Source organism: Papaver somniferum, chromosome 5 (assembly GCF_003573695.1).
Source record: "Papaver somniferum cultivar HN1 chromosome 5, ASM357369v1, whole genome shotgun sequence".
Taxonomy (NCBI): Eukaryota; Viridiplantae; Streptophyta; class Magnoliopsida; order Ranunculales; family Papaveraceae; genus Papaver; species Papaver somniferum.
Genome location: NC_039362.1, coordinates 151,811,419 through 151,829,756, shown reverse-complemented (window position 1 = coordinate 151,829,756; position 18,338 = coordinate 151,811,419). Strand labels below are relative to the sequence as shown.

Below are 18,338 nucleotides of genomic sequence, written 5' to 3'. Positions count from 1 at the left end.
CTACCCTTGTTTTTTCGGGTATTTTACCAATGTACCCTCTCGCTTTTTCACGGGGATAAAAGGAGAGGACGTAAAGCTCAGAGAGAGATAGTTTGCGTAGGTGAAGTGAATTATTACAAGTAGATATCGTCAATACTGGCGAATTATTAAGGTATGTGATCCGTTTCTCCTTCTGATTTCCAGGTTTTGTTTCCTTTATTGTTGGTTAACTTTAATTTTCTGTTAAATATGATAATTGGTGATAAAAAATTGGGACTGTTGTTTGTTTGTGTTGATTAGGGACTAAATTTCTTTCATATTTATATCACTGGTTAGGGTTTTTATATTGATTGAGCTGTTTGTACCTTAATTGATGTTTCTTTGATTCTCTCTTTGATCTACTTAACATCTCTACGTTGATAAAGAGTGATTCATGTTTAGAAATTTTAAAATTAGGGTTAAATTTTGGAACCTCCTGAGTGTGTGCTTGTTGGTTACTCGAAGGATTTCGGATTTTTGCATGTCAAAATTGTGCAGTGTTCGTGATATTGGATATTTGGATTTTAACAAACCAGTGTTGCATATATCCTTGAATGATAAGGTCAGGAAGAGTAGCTTTGATAATTAGTTCACTCGTCTTTAGGTCAGGAATCTCATCCCCTCGAATGTAGGATATCTTATTAGTATATAAGGTGATCATGTTAGGTTCCTCGGTTTGTTATTGGTGACAGAAAACAGTGCTGCATGTTTTTTTAGGGGCTTATTGTTGAACTTCAGTGCTTGTTGTGTTTCTCTGGGATCGAATAAACTAGGCTTGTAAGTGTTCCTGCGGTGTTGCCAAAAGGATCTGATCTGATAGAATGGAACTGGATGTGTCAAACGGGCTTGTAAACCGCTTTCTATAAAATTGTGGAGTGGTCATAAGAGTAGATTCAGCAGATGATCTCCATCATCTAATTCAAATTAGATCCAGACCACACCCTTTCCCTGATAACTTCTCAGTTAGTTTGTGAAGTTAGAGGGAAAGAATAAGGTAAGATGCCTCCTGATCTCATGCAAAGAATAGGAATAGCTTCTCAGTTAGCTGGACGGCACCTGTCACTACACAGTTGTGCAGTTCACCTCATGTTTCAGGAAAGGTTTAGTCAGTTGGCTTGTTAGGTAATACTTATGTTAATTCGTTCGTCATCATTTGGATTTCACATAGGAGTTGACGACTGGAAAAGCTTATTTCCTACATGAAATGACAGTCGTTATATGCTCATATAAAGAAGACATTTGCTGCCATTTACGACTTTGTGGAATGGTTTCCCGCAAAAGCGGCTTCTTTACCGTTGGATGATTAAATCAACGATTAGATTCACATTCAGGAAAGGACCCATCACTTTCAGGAAAGGACCCACCACTTTCAGGATAGGACCCACCATTTCCCCTAAAAGGTTCAAGGCTGTTAGATCTGGGTTTTAGCATGATCTAACGATAAAGAAGCCACTTGAGTGGGATAGCTTCCCGCAAGGTCGTGCGGGATAGCACTGCTCATCCTTTAATTAGATTGTAGGTGTTTATCAAATATGAGGTTGTCACTTGTCAATGAACATTGTTGTAGGGTTTTATATGAATTCCATCTATGATTACTTGATTCAAATGGTTCCTGATAGGTGAATTAATAAGTCCGACCAAGAATTCTTTAGGTTTGGTCGGGATGAAGTTTATGGATTTGAATTTTTAATATTCCTAGTATTTTTTATATATGCCAAGTAAAGCTAGTTCTAAGTTAAGAAGTCAGCTTAACTTTTGATTACAGGGTATCATGTTTCTATTTAGGCTCTTGCGATTTTCAAGTATTTTAATCACTGCATTTCATCATTTTACTTTTATCTTGCCATTCTGCTGCTTTGACATTGAAGCTTACTGGAATTTTGATCGCTTTGTCATTTTTTTAGGGTTTCTCGTAGGAAGGAAAAAGAAAGAAAGGATGTCTTACCTTCTACCTCACTTGCACTCTGGTTGGGCCGTCGACCAAGCTATCCTCGCTGAGGAGGAACGTCTCGTTGTCATTAGATTCGGTCACGACTGGGATGAAACTTGCATGCAGGTAGTCTTTCCAACTCTTTATTAAGTGGATATTAGTTCCTTCTCTCCAAAATTTCTTGCACTTGCTTTTGCTTACTCGTGTTTATATTTGTGAGTTTTAGGCTTTTTATGCTCTTAAAATCAAACTTATATTGGTTTGGTGACCTAAACTTTTGACTTGATCTAATAACTGGTTGAACCATCAGTTGATAACTTCTGAAATGAGTCAAATGTCAATTTTGAGAAGCTGAGTAGTATGCTAGGTTTATTTCTATTTTGATTGTGAATAAATTTTAAAAAATCTAAAGCCCAAAATTGCTTCTCCCATTGGGTCAAAAGTGAAGCTTGTTCTGTAGATACTTGGTTTAGAAAGCACTGATCTTGAGTGCTTGTGAGCTTTTCTTCCAACATTTTCTAATGAAATGGATGAGTATTGAAAAAAAATCTGACACAATCTTGCAGTGATATTATATACTATCTCACAGGAGATGGGGAATTATGTTTTCCTCAAATCCAAGGTGGATCGATATTCAACTTTCCTTTGATGTACCTAAATCTATAGAGATGGGGAATTATATTAGCATGTTAGGTTTTGAAGTAACATATATATGCTGTTTTCTTATGTGTACAAAAATTATAATTACTAATAGTCCTTTGCCAATCTACTTTCTGCAGTTGCTTGTAAGCTTATGTTTTGAATTTCTTGCAGATGGATGAGGTATTATCTTCAGTTGCTGAGACGATAAAGAATTTTGCAGTGATCTATCTGGTTGACATCACTGAGGTACCTGACTTTAACACCATGTACGAACTGTACGACCCTTCAACAGTCATGTTCTTTTTCCGCAACAAACACATCATGATTGATCTGGGAACTGGAAACAACAATAAGATCAATTGGGCGCTCAAGGACAAGCAGGAGTTCATTGACATCATTGAGACCGTCTATCGTGGTGCCAGGAAAGGTCGAGGTCTTGTGATAGCGCCCAAAGACTACTCTACCAAGTACCGCTACTAGATGCTGCTGCTCGAGCTTGTTATAACAAACTCTTTATCTTACTGAAAATACCCTCTCTATAAGTCTTTCAGTAATTTCTTTGTTACTGTTCTTGGGCATGATTTAGGGTATTCTGTGTTTGGGTCAGAGTTTTTAATGAAGACAGTATAATAATAAACTCTTCCTGATTTGTACTTTTGTTTTGTAATGGAATGGTAAAGTATTCATAAACAATCCTGATTTATACTCTTTATCTGACAGACTCTTCTAATGAACTAGGATCAGTGTTCTCGTTCTACTTAAAAACCGTTTGTAAATGGAGAATTGTCCAGATTCTACCAACACTAAGGCAAATTACTTTGGAGGAGGACTATCCTCAGCGTAAGCGCATTCCATAGAAATGCTAATTTTAGCAATCTTATTATTATGTTTTTGTCTATGCTGCCAGGTAGATAGATGCATAGGAAGATGAATGAAGAATTTGATGAAAACAACAAGATAGCGCTGGTGGGATCTTTAGATGGTGAAGAGACGCAAAGAAGAGTCCAAGACTTCCAAGTAGCGTGACAGCCAAAACCATCTTTTTCTCTTAACTTTTGTGTTCTTACTTGCTCATTAATCAGACGGTTGAGAAAAGAACTGAGCCACCACAACCGATACAATCCGTCAGATGATCAAAAGAGATTGATGACATATTTATTTATGTACTTGTCTCTTGTTCAAGGCAGCATAGTTGTTGTGTTGTTGGTTTCTAAGTTTCAAGTCGGTTAAGCATCTCTCTCTCTTTCTTTCTCCTCATTCTCTCATTCCCTTTCCCCTCTTCTCCCCCAAACCTAACCTTCACATTTCATCAATCAAAACAAAAATCAAACGTTATAATTCAGTGGAAAAGCTAGCTACAACTAATGGTATATCAGAAGTCGTTGAAAATGAATTAGGTTTTTGCTTTCTTCCTTAACAGTTAGTTCATGAAAATGCTGTGTGTTGTTTATATTGCAGGAGGAATCAATGTTGGTACCACCATGGCTGGAAAAGTTGTTGTCAACAAATTTCTTTACAGTGTGTAAGACGCATAGCGATTCAGCAAGAAGTGAATGTAATATGTATTGTTTAGACTGTAATGGCGATTCTTTTTGCTTCTACTGTCGATCCTCTAGGCACAAAGATCATCGTGTCATCCAAGTAAGCATTCTGAAATTCTGATTGAGTTTTGGTATATGCTATGTATTGGTGAGTAGTAATGTGATGATTAATTAATAATGACAGATAAGAAGATCGTCGTATCATGATGTAGTGAGAGTGTCAGAAGTTCAAAAGGTGTTGGATATTAATGGGGTACAAACTTATGTGATAAATAGTGCTAGAGTTTTGTTCTTGAATGAAAGACCACAACCCAAAGCTTCTTCCGGTACTAGTAGTAGTACTAAAGGTGTTTCTCATATTTGTGAAATTTGTTGTCGGAGTCTTCTCGATCCTTTTCGATTCTGCTCTCTCGGTTGTAAGGTAGGTAACACATTGTTTTAATCTTAGTTCTTGAATTCACAAATTCCATCTGCATTGTCGATTGATCACCCACTATTTAGTTGGGAAATTTATGGGGTTGCTTAAGATCTGGTGTATCATTTATTTGTATTGTTTTTTGAAACTTAAGCTTGTAGGAATAAGAAGAAATGGGGATGCCACCTTTACCAATAATGATCAAGATGATGATATAATAGGATGTAAGAATCAAGGAATGATATCAAAGATGATGAGAATATCAAGAAATCACAATCGTCAAAGACAACAACATCGCGATCATGATCATAATCATAATCAAACTCAAGAATTGCGTGAAGGAATACAACACGAAATGTACCCATCACCTCCCACACCACCTCCACAGCCTCCTCCTTCTCGTCACCCATCTTCGAGAAGCAGTAGAAGAAAAGGTATTCCTCATAGAGCACCCTTTGGGCCCTAATGAAACCCTTACTAGCTAGCTAGAATATATATAGCTTATATTCTTCTAACTCATCAATTAATCATCCCCATTTCATTTTCTTTTACCTTACCTTACCTTCCCTTAAAGTAAGGGTTGGGTGCCCTTCTTTACACAACACTGTTGTGTAAATGAAGTAAATTCATTAATTAAGATGAACTAATGGTGAATTGTTAATCATAGAAATTGATTGATCAAGGTGCAAGGTGTATATTGTATGTATAATTCAATCCTATAACATTAATGAACAAAACTCATATTGTGAAGTTAGGTACACCAAGTAATATATGTTGGGTTTCAGATGTGACATCTTCTGAGTAGATTTACGCTTTTTATTCGTCTGTGGAATTTGAAAATTTTGTAAAAGTTTAACTTGCACCCCATTTTCCACACTGAGTTCAATTTCATGATTTGAATTTTATGGGGTTTGAACAGATAAGCCCTGGTATACCCATAACAGGAATGTTATTGTCTTGGTTTCTGTGATATTTGGACAATTTTTTTAAATTTTTTTTGGAAATGAAAGGTTATATTAAGAAGAAAAAAAAGAAGAGGAATTATGTACAAAGGGTGCAGGTGATCACAAGAGAACCAGCTAATACCAAGTCACAAGAGAATATTAGCTACGCCAGAATCACACTAACAGAACATCCTCCCAGTGACATAAAACTTGAGAAGTTGAGTAGCCATTAAAAGAATACGGAACTAAATTCTGCTTAATCAGAATCTCAACTTCCTCTAAAGATTTATTCCGCGATAGAGATGAATACCATGAAACAGAATAAATATTCATGAAAATCAAAGGGATGGATAAAGATAATACCATATTTCCAGTGACTGGAAACGGCAAAAATAAATAAATCAAACATGTCCTTCAAGGTTCATAAGAATCATAACTGATAAGCTTGTTTCAACTTTATTGCAGATCATTTAAGCATATGCCAGTTTGATACAAATTGACAATGGACAAAATGCCAAACTTCAGTTGTTTATGAATGAATAATAGAAAAAGGAACAACTCTACCTAATACAAACTAATTTAGCGATCAATGGATGTCTGCATAACTTCCACTGTGTAATGGGAACTACAATAGGACATGCTTGAACAGGTTAATCTAAAGATGACTGAAGAAATGAAGGAAATAGTTTATGCACAGATTTCAATAGCAGAGAACTCAAGAATTTATTCCATCTAATTTAGCGTTCCATTTCGATTTCGTCAAAGTTCCAGTTCCGCACAAGATCCCTACTCACAGGTCGACTGCGAACTAATCGTGGAGGCCCTGTGATTCCTTGAGCGATTGACTGTGGAGTTACCTTTGATGATGTAATCACAGGGTTAACTGTGTCAGTTGGACTTGATGTTTTCCTCGCTAAATAGTTGACAATTCTTGAACACCGACCATCATTTTCTGAACTCGAAACAGAGTAACTTCTAAAAGAATGAGAAGGACTAGCTACATTGTGACAAATTAGGCATGCTAGAGTCATGATAAGGATTGGAGCGCACAGTAACCCGATGAAACAATATCTGCAATTAAGAAACAATCCAAACAAAACAAAAAAATGATCAGAACAAAGATTATGAGCTAGTATGGTACTACATTTGTGTAACGTATTCCATGTGTCACCAGAACAAAAGAAGGTTGTATGCAATTAGCAATCTACACCTATAATGGGTAAGATATAGAGTTATTAGTTCATGATATAGGAAACGTAAAGTTTTGTAACGGATCAACTCTAGAAAGAACCCATAGTTGTTATCTGTTTTCACTGACAACTCTGCTTGATTGTAATTTTGCCATTATTTCTCTAGAAAGAAGCCTAGTTTGCCCACTAATTCAAAGAGGCGCAGGCGGCAGCAATTCATATTTTCACGACTAGGATGCTGAGAAAGTAAACAACAGACCTGAAATGATTTCTTGTTGACTCTCAACAATCTATTCTGGATCTTATTTGAAGTGTGCATAACAAAGACAAAAATAGAAAAGATTTCACACTTTTGTAACTAGACCAGCTACACAACTTTAATGTGTGGAAGAACAAACATTAGCACTAATGCACTATATGCCTCAATGATACATCCTCGCACCAAAGCAAATATAACACCAACAATCAATTTCGGTAGTCTACAATCTAGAACCCTCCTGGTTTATACATTAACGGAACATATAACGAAGCTATAGATTAACCAGTCAATTTCTAGCTCAATCTATACAAATCATCACATTACCAGAAAATCTACATGATTATATGTTTTAGTCTTGTGAATCTCATACCATTATTTTCTACAACCATTACACTCACTTGCGTTATGTGTATTATAGTTGAATAAAATGAAAACCTAACTCTTGTAGCTCATCACTGAATGAAACACAAATCAGTAAAACAACAAATCTAAAAATTGAAACAACAAACAGTTTGAAAATTCAGTCAACTCACATTGCATAATGCTGTGAGTGTAACTTACATCTAACCCTAAACTAATAGAAACAGATCTTACAAATTTAACATCAAAACCAGAATTTGTCACAGAAGATTCGGTTGGGGGATAAAAAGAATGAATTGATAATAGAGATGGAGATCTGAATGAAAACATACCTGTTTCGAGGTGCTTCAAGCAGAGAGATTGAGAGAGAAAGAGAATCTCCGCAAATGGAAACGAACACGTCACTCGCAGTATCTGTCCCCAGCTCGCGTTTTAGTTTAGGGCGATTAAAGAAAACGAAGAAAACGCCTCGAATCAAGGTCTAAAGCCCAGGCCCAGCCCATAGATACTACATAGAGTTTTTTTTTTTTTTTTTTCCGACTGTTACCAGTTTCTCTCTGCATCTTCCCTGAAGAGACTAGCAACCTTTAGCGGCCGGCTTACATCCACAAGAACAAGGTAATCTCTCCTTCTTTTTCTTTCCCCTTTTCTCTAACTGCATATTTCTTCTCTGTCTCTGTCTTGTGTCACTTTTTTGTGAATGCGATTTTTGGTATCCAAAATAAAACCCTAGTAGGGTTTAAGGTTTCATTCTCCCTATTGGAATAAAAAATGCGTTGTTCTTATCATATTCTGAATTTAAGTTATATTTGTTCAATTTGATATGGGTTTTACCTACTTAGTTAATGGAATGCCATTTTCTCTCCCTATTGTACATTTTAGATGAAGGTCAAGAGGATGAAACACCACCGTAAATATGTGCGGTTTTATACAACATGCTTTGGTTTCCGAGAACCCTACAAGGTCTTCTGTGACGGAACGTTCATTCACCACCTTGTGACAAATCAAATTACGGATTTCAGTCAAGCCATTTCCAATATCCTTGGCAAGCCAGCCAAGCTATTCACTACCAGGTTTGCTTTGTCGTTTCTATTTTGTTATCATTTTGGCTCCTTATCAGTTTAATTCTTTGCTATTTTAATAAAATGAAACCCCCGGCTTTTTTCTCAGATGTGTTATTGCGGAATTACATAGCTTAGGAGAGTCTTTTTCTAAGTCATTTGAAGAAGCTCGTAATCTATCCTTAGCGAGGTTTGTTTCTGTCTCTTTTGGCTCGATAACACTGAACTGTGCGTTCGAATACAAGGACTGTTATATTTGAAAATTTCAATCTTTTCTCAGAACTTTGCTTGAATTTTACGTTCAGATGTGATCATGAGAAAAGGAAAGGTGCTGCTGCATGTATTGCCGATGTTATTGGAGAAAAAAATTCTGAGCATTTCTTCCTTGCTACTCAAGACAATGAGCTTCGGATAAGGTTTCGAGAGGTTAGTTTGCTCCTTTGTTGTGTTTAATCTGTTAATTGTACTGTTCATATTAGGATAGGCTCTTGATTTAAGATCCATCGCTTGAAATCCATTGAGGTTCCCTCTCATACTTACTCGAATTTCCGATCAAGTTTTAAATTTGAACGGTGGAGGTGTTTATAACTCCTTCTAGTGATTAACAATCATCATGACATGTTGAATTTGTACTTTATAGTAGTTGCAAGCCATTCCTGCCTCTCTGAAAGGAAATATGCATGTATTATACTTTCCTCTGATGTATTTTTAGAACATTGGAGAAAAAATTGATATATAATTTATCATGCTGCGTTGTCCCATAAATTTAGATAAAATTTCCAATTTCGACCAATGCGGTGCTACCATGATAACTGACTAACTGTGTCAGTTCATTTACCTTAGCCGGCCAATTTTGTGGTGATAATGTCATAGTTCTTTAATGTGAAGGTATTGAGCTCCATGGATTGAACTTTTTTAATCTTTTTATAGAAGAAATCCAATATAGCATTGAGGGTGTAAATCCAAGAATTCAGTCATGTCAGTTCATTTGTTGATCAAGGGATAGGTTTTTGGCTAATGTTATCAATCTTTGTTGACTATGTTATTCAAGTATAAGAATTTAGACCATGTACATTTTAAATATCTCTCTCGTATATCAATGCTTAATCTTGCCACAGCATATCTTATCTTTTTGCTAGCTGATCTTACGGAATTAACTATTAAGGTTGCTCTAGTTAATCTTCTATGTTTTTATACTAATATCATTTACATGGCTGTAGGTACCAGGTGTACCTCTCATATTTGGTTTAAGAAAATCATTGATTCTTGAGCCGCCATCTACATCACAGCGTGAATTTGTTAAATCAAGTGAAGAACAACGTTTACGTATGACGGAAATGGAAAAGACGTTACTGAAGAGGGGAATAAGTAAAATTGCTACTGAAGATGGAGATCCAACTTCTGATGCACATGAAGAAGCTTCAGGGAATGAAGTTGTGCCAGATGCTTTTATAAGTGTTCCAAGGAAGACTGACGGGCCTCAATTTAAAAGAAATAAACCAAAGGTTGGAACTTGGAACCATGCCCAGTTATTCTTTTCAATAATAGCTTTATTGTCTTCAGACAATCTCATTTTTCTATATCATGGGTTTGTCTTTCTAACTAGAAACAATATTGAAGCAGTGTCATTATTTTGCTATCTCTTATGTATATGGCTTGTTGTTTCCAAAAAAAAAAAAAGAAAAGAAAGGAAGTCATGGCTTGTAGTCGATATTCGTATGGATGACCTGCGCAATGGGTGAATATGCTCATTCTTATAATTTACCAAATGTCATGAACTAAAGAACCATTTCATCTAATGATGCAAGAATATATAGTCAAGTAATCCTTTCTTTCAACTTTGCAGGGTCCTAATCCTCTTTCATGTAAGAAGAAAAAGGTTGCTGAGAAGCCATCAACTGCTCCGAATAAGGTGTGTTTTATTGTTAATGTATCTTATAATGCTTTTGCATATTCTTTGATTTATATGTATAGTTTTACCATTAAGATGCTATCCACTAAATTAGAGCTCATATGTTCTCAGTAATTCTCCTATATTATGTTTTAAAAATAAACATCGAAGAATATACTTTGTTGAAGAACCTAGAGTTTGAATATGGCAATTATTGTTGGAATTCATTTTATTTAGGATTGGACATTAGGTAATGAGTGGCCTGAACTTTGAAGCATTTCATGATGACATCTGAATACGAACGTTATGCCAGGTTGTTTTACCCTCCAAGCCTAATTCGGAATATGAGCTGTTGGTTAGATAAACATTTGATAATTACTGTTCTTAAAAAAGTGTAAGAGCTAAATGAGTCAGCTTGCTATTTTGCCTCCTCAATAGACAAAGCTGGTTCATCATTAATATTTGATAGTGTAAGTTGAAACTGTAAAATGTGGTGTTCTTAAGAGAAAACGAATCGGCTTGATACAACAAAATAGAGGAATTGAAATCATAATTAGCGTAATTATTCTGACTCCTTTTTTTTATTTTATTATATAATCTGGATGGATAGCCATTATGAATTACCTTCTAAGATACAGCTTTGAATGACTGCAGGATGGTGATAGTGCTAAGAGGAATAGGAAAAGGAAGAGGTCACGGCGGGGCACCAAATCTGAAGGGGCTGATGCATAAAAATTGGTTCTTGGAAACATGATTTACAAACAGAGTATATGTATGGTAAACAAGAGAGCTTGAACTTAGCAGAAAACAAGTTGACTGCTTGTAACTCCAAGCATTGCTGGGTACTTGTATGTCTATGGCTGAAGTACCCATGTCTATCACAAGTTGACTGTTGAACTTGTAGCAATGTTCTAGTCAATATTATAGTTAAAGTAACATTTTACTCCTGTTCACCATGAGTGTTTTGTTGTAAATGCACTAGTTCACTTCTGAGAACATGGTTCTGAACTTTAAGATTCTATGTGCTAGGTTATGTTTTTGGTTCTAAAACTTATGATAGAGTAATTTCTTACTCCTTTTTATCTGTTTGTATTTTCATTTGTATTTTTTTCTGAAGTATCATTTGTATTTTCTGGTTAGTGTTGTATCATGCTGGATTTGTTTGTGTTTTACTATTGGCTCGAGGACATGTATGTTTTGCTAATTGGAAAACCTAACTTTCAGAAAGGCTTTTTTTTCTTTCTATTCAGTAACGGTGACATTCTGCAAGGTAATGTTAGCGAATTGGACATTTACATTTATTATTTGAACATAATCTTCAGACTTGGATAACTTTATGTCTTACTTCTCTGCAGAGTGAAGTCATCTATATAAATGTATCATTTGCATTGAAGGTTGGCCATAACAGTAAGGATATTTTCCCTGCCTGTCAAAATTCTCTGTTTTGATTGTGGCTTCGAACAAGCAGGTTCATTTCGTTACATCATTGCTTCCTTTTCACTGTTGCTTCCTTTTCGTAACTAATTTCTATAATATGCTTATCCTGGTTGATGATATGTCCCAGAGTGATTATGAAGAGTAACTTGAACTCAGGTTTACCCCTACTATCGCCGAATTTATGATTTATTTGAGGTGATTGCTGAAGTTTTTCAATATATTGAGTAATGAGCTTCATCATCGGCTAAAAATGGCTGAGTTTAGAAGGCAAGCTTATATTTCTATGTGGACTTTAGTACACTTCAAAACACAATAACCTTTGCCTTTCTCAACTGGTGACCCTGGAGAAAACAACTGCAGAAATTAAACAAGCATGTCTAGTAAGATTTTCAGAATGCCTACAAACTGGGCTTTTAAAGTTTTCTACAATGTTATTACTCACCCATTAAATGCCTCCATCTTACTTTACTCTTGGAACCTGATGGAAGAAAACTAATTTTTATTTATTCACAAATGTCAACTAGCTTGAGTTTAGCACAGCTGACATAAAGAGAATCACATGTGTAAAATGCGTCCATGCTTATAGACAAATAAATGACAATATTGAAGAAAACAATTTCAGTTCTGATAGCTTGCAACCAAATTAAGTCCTGTTTTGGTTCCATCAAGACAACTAAAAATTCAAACATTTGTACTAGAAGTTTTTATGACATTTTCAAGCCTGAAAACCCAAATCTGTACATCTTTCAAGTCTTCCACAACTTCCGCATCATTGAACCGGCTGATAGCAAGGTCTCTTGTTGTTTGTTATAGCGCGTTACTTGGGAAATTCAGTCAGTGTGATGAGCTAACAGGATAGCCGATCCCATGCCTTCTTGTAGGAAAAACTACAAACAACGAACTGCAGATTACCCCAACCGCGGTAGGGATGATGTTCAAGATTTGTTGTGTTCCATGCTCAGGCAGAGGGTAGAAGCAATTGACGACATTTTTGTCTCTTAACGCCACTGCCATGAACACCAAAACTGATAGAACTGCGTGAACTCCATCTATGAACCTTAACTTGTATTTGCTTACCTCAGGAAGATTGGAAGAATCCGTTTCCGGATAGCAGTCAAAGAACCAGATTCCTTTGAAGGTTGCGAAACCGTAATAAAGTTTGCCGTCAGGCGACCTATAACTGTCAGTGAAGGAAGCAAGAAAACAAGCACCAGCTATGGAAATTAGCAGTACCTGTGTCATTAAACGTGTTAGCGCGTCGCAATCTCCATTATTTGTGAAAACTGGTGTAAGAAGTTGAAAAACTAAAATAGTTCCTGTTGGAAGGAGATTAGCTAAATTTGCAGTCGTTGTAAGGGTTTGTGCTATGGCTTTTTGAGAAAAAGAAGGTTCGTTCTGTATCTGTACATCGTCATCTTTCCCTTGTTGCTGCTGTTGTTCGTTTTTTATCTTGTTACTTAGCAGATGTTTGCCAGACTTGGTTCTTGTTCTGAAAGACATTCTGAGTTTGATCCAAAAGATATGAGATGATAACGATGAGAGAAATCGAAAGCACAGGGTTGCAGAGAAGAGATGATTGTGTAGAGAAATGAAAATGGTGTCAAGAAAATTACAGGGTTCGGAAGAAGAAAAAGAAAGCCAAGATTAGCACGTTTGTTTTAGATTGTTTGTTGGTTTAGGTTTGACTATCTATTGCTTCTAAATGCAGCGTGGAAGTAATTGCAATACCAACTCAATTATTTAAAGGAAAACAACTAATCCAGCTTTTATTTAGTGTTTTATTTTACACTTACTTTTTACCACGATTTATAAAAGGGATACCAGTTTTACTAAGTGCTGATACCATTTCACGATTTATTTATTATTGTTTATAAATCATGCTTTTTTAACAATTTGTCATAATTGAAATCAATATTCAAAGTTGGTAATAATAATTTTAACAAGTTTGTCTTGTCAAACAGGAAATGGTCCCAACTTCCAAGTGCATTTAGAAGGAAAAACGCCACGGGAAGCGAAACAGAGGAACAAACATTCTCACTGCAACAAATCATTAACCCAATAGCGGAATTGACTCATTTGAAAGGTATCCTAGCAGCCTGGCGCTGGCAGCCACCCTATTTTGGTTTCTGAAACATTATTCTAAGTCAGGGTGCCAAACCTAACATTCAGAATCTAACAATAATGTCTGGGTAGGTTGTCAAGTTTGTTGGAAGGAGAGCTGATAAAATATAGTAGTTACTTTGGTGTAGTTCTTACTTACCTACACATGCCAAAACCTATGCTATAATATTGTTAAAATATACCAAATTGAAAAGTGATAGTATTGTATTTCTTTTTTTAAGAGCGGAGATAATATTTTTCTGTTAAGAATATGAACGCGCGATTGGGGATATCAAAATTAATTGGGGATATAGCTACATGACAAAAATTGGATCCAAATATCAAATCCGGGTCACCCCTTATGTAATTTTTTTTTTAATTCCTAATCTAGCCCTCACTAATCAGGTTTAGTAGTTAATAATAATTAGTAAAATCTTAAATATTTGGGGGATAGATTAGTGTGTATTTTTATTTGAATTTGTGTGAGTGAGGTGAGAGTAGAAGGAGGGAAAAATATTTTTGAGTGGAATTTTTTTGTGAAAATGGAAGATGATTGTGTGGAGAGAATTGCAGCTGCTGAATCCTTAGCTCAACTACAACAACAATCATATCTTTAATCTTCGGTTAATGATAACAACTCACAATTGGAATTATATGATGAACCAACACCCTAGGATCATGATTTTCGTGAGCGTGAAGTGTTTTTTGAAGAACCAACCCAAGAAAGTAAACAAGTTCAACATACAAGCATCCCCAACACACAGGTATTGCTGCTAAGAGGTCGAAATTTTGATTATTTTTTTTGAAACCGCCATTTTTCTCTGAAAAAGCTTGATGCCGGCATACTCGTAGTATGAATACCACGCCGACACCACCAGAACCGGCACGGTATTCATACTATTTCCATGCCGGCGAAAAATATCCCCCATTTTGAAACAATTGCCGTCGTGGTCTTCAACCAAAAAAATCCATGCCGGCACGCAGTTAACTTTTTACCTACCACCGAATATTCCATGGAATATCCAAACCGGCATGGTTCACTCCTCACTTTACCATGCCGGTACCACAAGAAAAACATCCAGGAGTTAAAGATTTTTGAACTTAAATACCGGCGTGGTATATAAATTATCGAGCACGCCGACACCTAATACCGGCGTGGTTTATAAATTATAGACAAAGCCGACACAAAATACCGGCTTGGAACGTTACATATCGAGCATGTCGGTATTGCGAATTCCGGCATTAATGTTCAAGAAAATACAATGCCGGTACTGTTTAAAATTAGTTCCTCTTTTTCAAGTGCAATTCCGGAATGCCAGAACATTATTCGAGAATGTCGTCACATGTTTCCGGCTTTGGTTGTTTTGGCGGTACTGTCGTCGATCATGCCGGAACTAGTACCCGACATAGTGACTTAATTTTATTTGGAACTAATTCAATTTTCTTTTCATTCCTTAGATTGTGACATACATTGATCCAACAAATTCCAAACCGCTTGGTCCGGATACGTCCGAATACTATAAAATGCCTCTGTATGTTACTAACATTTTACTAGAAACCAAACCACTGAATCGTGCTTAAAATGTTCTCCATCAAAGTATCATAAACCAAAAGTAAACCAAACAAGAGTTCAACCAAAAACACAACTATAGAGTTCAAAAAAGTTAGATATTGTTTGAAACATAACAACCACCATCCAAATAACGAAACACAACTATAGAGTTCATCACTTGGTCTTTGCTTCTTGAAAAAAGGGAACCTTCCTTGTTTCCCCAAACAAATTTCTTTCACTTGGGTCTTCAATTTTATCAAGCTTTTCCACGACTTCCTTCATTTCTTCAAGTAATAGCACCTCTCCTTCCTCGTACTTGCAACCTAACATCTTCTTCAACTTGCCAAGCCGACGCCGCTAGTTTCATACATACAACACATAATTAGTATATATATGCTAATATAAAATTATGTGTACATTAAACGAGTAAGCAATTAACAAAACTTACTAACCTTCCAACGGTCTTATTAAGTTGGGTCATTGTAGGTGGTGCCTCTATAGGAGTTGGAACGGGAGGGTTTTTCTGGGGTGGAACTTTGACATCTTCCGGACGCACGACAAAAGGATGTGACCATTTCAAGTAATTACCAATGTAGGCGGGATCAGCTTCATCACTGTTGATCGCAAGCTCCCAATTACTAGTATCTACCAAACGACGTGGTTCTCTATCCCACCAATGTGTTGGTTCTGGAATTGGATCATACTCTACCCTCAACCTTGTGGAACTTGTCATGAACACAGAAAGGTCAAGCTGATACGTTTCAGTAGAGGCTGTCATGAAGGAGGGTAATTGCTTGTATCCAAGTTGTCGCATCACACTTCGAGGATCATCCATAACGTATCCCTTTAGGTGGAACAAAGGCCCATTGTAAAATGCAACGTTATGAAACCTCAAATATTGGCGGTTTTCTCTAGCCTCCTTGTAAGGGTCGAACACAACATCTTTGGTAGTCATCGCGTCCAGAGCCAATCTCATTTATGTCAGTCGTACGTCGATGATTGTTACCGGGATTCGGATGGCTGTTGAACTCGTATCTCTTGGCTCTAGGATCCTCGGGGTCATCAACGGGAATAAACTTCAAGAAGGAGTTGTCCTTGAACAATGTTGGGAAATGTTTATAATCCCACACCTATACAAATGTGAAATGATACATATAAAATCAGTAAATTTTGTTTCTAAATTCATGATAAGAGTATATGTGAACAATATAAATAAGAACATAAGTTTAAAAACAAAAATACCTGGAGTAGAGTGAAATTCCCAACAAATTGGTTTGCAACCGCCTTATAGGCCCTTCTCATATCCGTCATCAAATGTGTCATTTCCACGATGCCCCATGAATAGGTAAAGACATCCTCCAACTGATCCAAGTACTGAAGGTAGTTTGCACTAACCCTGTTTCCACTAGTGTCAGGGAATACCCTAGTGCCCAAGATGAATAACAGGTACGCAACGGCTATATAACGAATCTTTGCGGGGTCCCATCCATCCTTCAAACTTCTTTCCTTTGTATTTTCAAACTTCTCCTTAAGCAGGATCAGCTTGATGGTCTTTGTCCTACTAACCTTAGATACATAGAAGATTTCCACAGAAGTTTTGTAGTCCCAACCAAACAACTTGTTAGTAAGCTCGTGCAACTTCGTCCATTCTAGCTCAAAAGAATGATTATCTCGTTCTGCAATTTATTTTCCGGTAACACTCAAGCCCAGAATGTTCTGAGCATCATCATGGATCAAGGTCATCTCTCTAAATGGGAAGTGCATGGTATCAGTTTCACCATGATAACTTTCGACGAAGCAATTGACTGTCACCATATCTGGCTTCACATAATTTTCAACCAAAGGATATAGACCAGAATCCTTTACTATTGCTTGGACCTCTTCATGCTCCTTAGACAAATCCAATGAGCCGCGGTTTGGTTTCGGCAAACACGCACAGCCCTCTTATGATCCTACAATTAGGAGATAATACGATTATGAGATTTTTCATAAATACAAAACAATACATATGCACGAGAGAAAAATTCTTACATATGTCTGATATATAGTACGAACCCACGAGTCCTTGTAGCCAAATAGATACCCCGGATAATGAAAAGATGCGCCCCAAATTTCACTACCATCAAGGTCAGGTATCATTTCATCAACATGAGGAAGGTGCGAACCTTTAACTTTTACTTTGCATTTGCCTTTGCCTTTCCCCTTGCCTTGTGTGGGTTGTTGACTTGGACCAACTTGTTCCACTACTCCTTGGCTTTGGTTTTCTAATTGAGTTGGATCAATCTCATTATCTTCCTCCTCACTTTCCTCTTAATCTTTCTCATCTTCCTCCTCAACAGCTCCGGTAGATTCACGGATTACGATTTTACTACGATCACGACCACTCTCCCAAATTTCCCCTCTTGTATTAGCACCCAAACACTTTTTGTTTTTCCATCGAGGAGGCAGAGACTGAGGAGTATTAAGACCATCCTTCCTTCTTTTCTTAGTGACGTCATCTTTAGATTTTCCTTTGTTAGCCTCCTTTTATTTAGATCTATTTCAAAAGAAGCACGAAGTAAATATTAGACAACTAACTTTCATTTCTAATACTGACATAGATACACCACATTACGGCATAGAATCATCACTACCGGCATACTGAAAAAAGTATCGAACATGCCGGGAGCTAATACCGGCATTGACAAGTAATTTTCGAGGACGCCGGTACACTTTAGGAAGTTCCTGGATAAAAAATACCAGTACCGGCAGATAAGGAAAATAAAAACTCATGCCGGGAACTAATACCAGCATTGACAAAAAATTGTCTAGGATGCCGGTACTCTTTCGGAAGTTCCTGGATACCAAAGTCCAGTACCGGCTTGCAATCTAACCTAAAACATATGCCGGTACCAATAACAAAATCCTAGGGTTTTCTGTTTATTAGAAGCTCACTACCGGCGTATTCGTAAAAGTTAAAATCAATGCCGGTACTGGGTTCCGAAGTGGTCTTCAACCT

At 36.7% G+C, this 18,338-nt stretch overlaps 5 protein-coding genes and 1 non-coding gene across 9 annotated transcripts; 4 read left to right on the top strand and 2 right to left on the bottom strand.

The window, feature by feature from the left end:
* Nucleotides 1-6: 6 nt before the first annotated feature.
* On the top strand, nucleotides 7-3,307 carry LOC113283214 (thioredoxin-like protein YLS8). The gene is made up of 3 exons (XM_026532398.1): nucleotides 7-151; nucleotides 1,923-2,074; nucleotides 2,762-3,307. Exons 2-3 carry the CDS (start codon nucleotides 1,955-1,957, stop codon nucleotides 3,068-3,070), a joined length of 429 nt encoding a protein of 142 aa, XP_026388183.1. The 5' UTR covers nucleotides 7-151; nucleotides 1,923-1,954; the 3' UTR covers nucleotides 3,071-3,307.
* Nucleotides 3,308-3,432: 125 nt separating this feature from the next.
* On the top strand, nucleotides 3,433-5,403 carry LOC113283213. 2 transcript variants are annotated; one of them, XM_026532396.1, is made up of 4 exons: nucleotides 3,433-3,957; nucleotides 4,049-4,231; nucleotides 4,316-4,552; nucleotides 4,701-5,403. In XM_026532396.1, the coding sequence occupies exons 1-4, from the start codon at nucleotides 3,955-3,957 to the stop codon at nucleotides 5,010-5,012; spliced, it is 735 nt and encodes a 244-aa protein (XP_026388181.1). In that variant the 5' UTR covers nucleotides 3,433-3,954; the 3' UTR covers nucleotides 5,013-5,403. The 2 variants fall into 2 exon arrangements, with proteins under 2 accessions (XP_026388181.1, XP_026388182.1); XM_026532397.1 differs by having other exon boundaries at nucleotides 4,708-4,831.
* Nucleotides 5,404-5,916: 513 nt separating this feature from the next.
* LOC113283212 lies at nucleotides 5,917-7,741 on the bottom strand. 3 transcript variants are annotated; one of them, XM_026532392.1, is made up of 2 exons: nucleotides 7,632-7,741; nucleotides 5,917-6,561 (listed from the first exon to the last, which is right to left on the bottom strand). In XM_026532392.1, the coding sequence occupies exon 2, from the start codon at nucleotides 6,519-6,521 to the stop codon at nucleotides 6,228-6,230; it is 294 nt and encodes a 97-aa protein (XP_026388177.1). In that variant the 5' UTR covers nucleotides 6,522-6,561; nucleotides 7,632-7,741; the 3' UTR covers nucleotides 5,917-6,227. The 3 variants fall into 3 exon arrangements, with proteins under 3 accessions (XP_026388177.1, XP_026388179.1, XP_026388180.1); XM_026532394.1 differs by lacking the exon at nucleotides 7,632-7,741 and adding an exon at nucleotides 7,473-7,602; XM_026532395.1 differs by lacking the exon at nucleotides 7,632-7,741 and adding an exon at nucleotides 7,501-7,585.
* Nucleotides 7,742-7,831: 90 nt separating this feature from the next.
* Nucleotides 7,832-11,552, top strand: LOC113283210 (rRNA-processing protein UTP23 homolog). The gene is made up of 7 exons (XM_026532390.1): nucleotides 7,832-7,917; nucleotides 8,182-8,372; nucleotides 8,470-8,550; nucleotides 8,666-8,786; nucleotides 9,581-9,865; nucleotides 10,207-10,272; nucleotides 10,906-11,552. The coding sequence occupies exons 2-7, from the start codon at nucleotides 8,182-8,184 to the stop codon at nucleotides 10,981-10,983; spliced, it is 822 nt and encodes a 273-aa protein (XP_026388175.1). The 5' UTR covers nucleotides 7,832-7,917; the 3' UTR covers nucleotides 10,984-11,552.
* Nucleotides 11,553-11,605: 53 nt separating this feature from the next.
* On the top strand, nucleotides 11,606-11,726 carry LOC113284951. Its single transcript, XR_003328474.1, has one exon. It is a non-coding gene; the product is annotated as a small nucleolar RNA snoR86 (small nucleolar RNA).
* A 446-nt stretch (nucleotides 11,727-12,172) lies between these two features.
* Nucleotides 12,173-13,423, bottom strand: LOC113283211 (protein DMP3-like). Its single transcript, XM_026532391.1, has one exon. The coding sequence runs from the start codon at nucleotides 13,186-13,188 to the stop codon at nucleotides 12,523-12,525; it is 666 nt and encodes a 221-aa protein (XP_026388176.1). The 5' UTR covers nucleotides 13,189-13,423; the 3' UTR covers nucleotides 12,173-12,522.
* Between the last annotated feature and the right edge of the window lie 4,915 nt (nucleotides 13,424-18,338).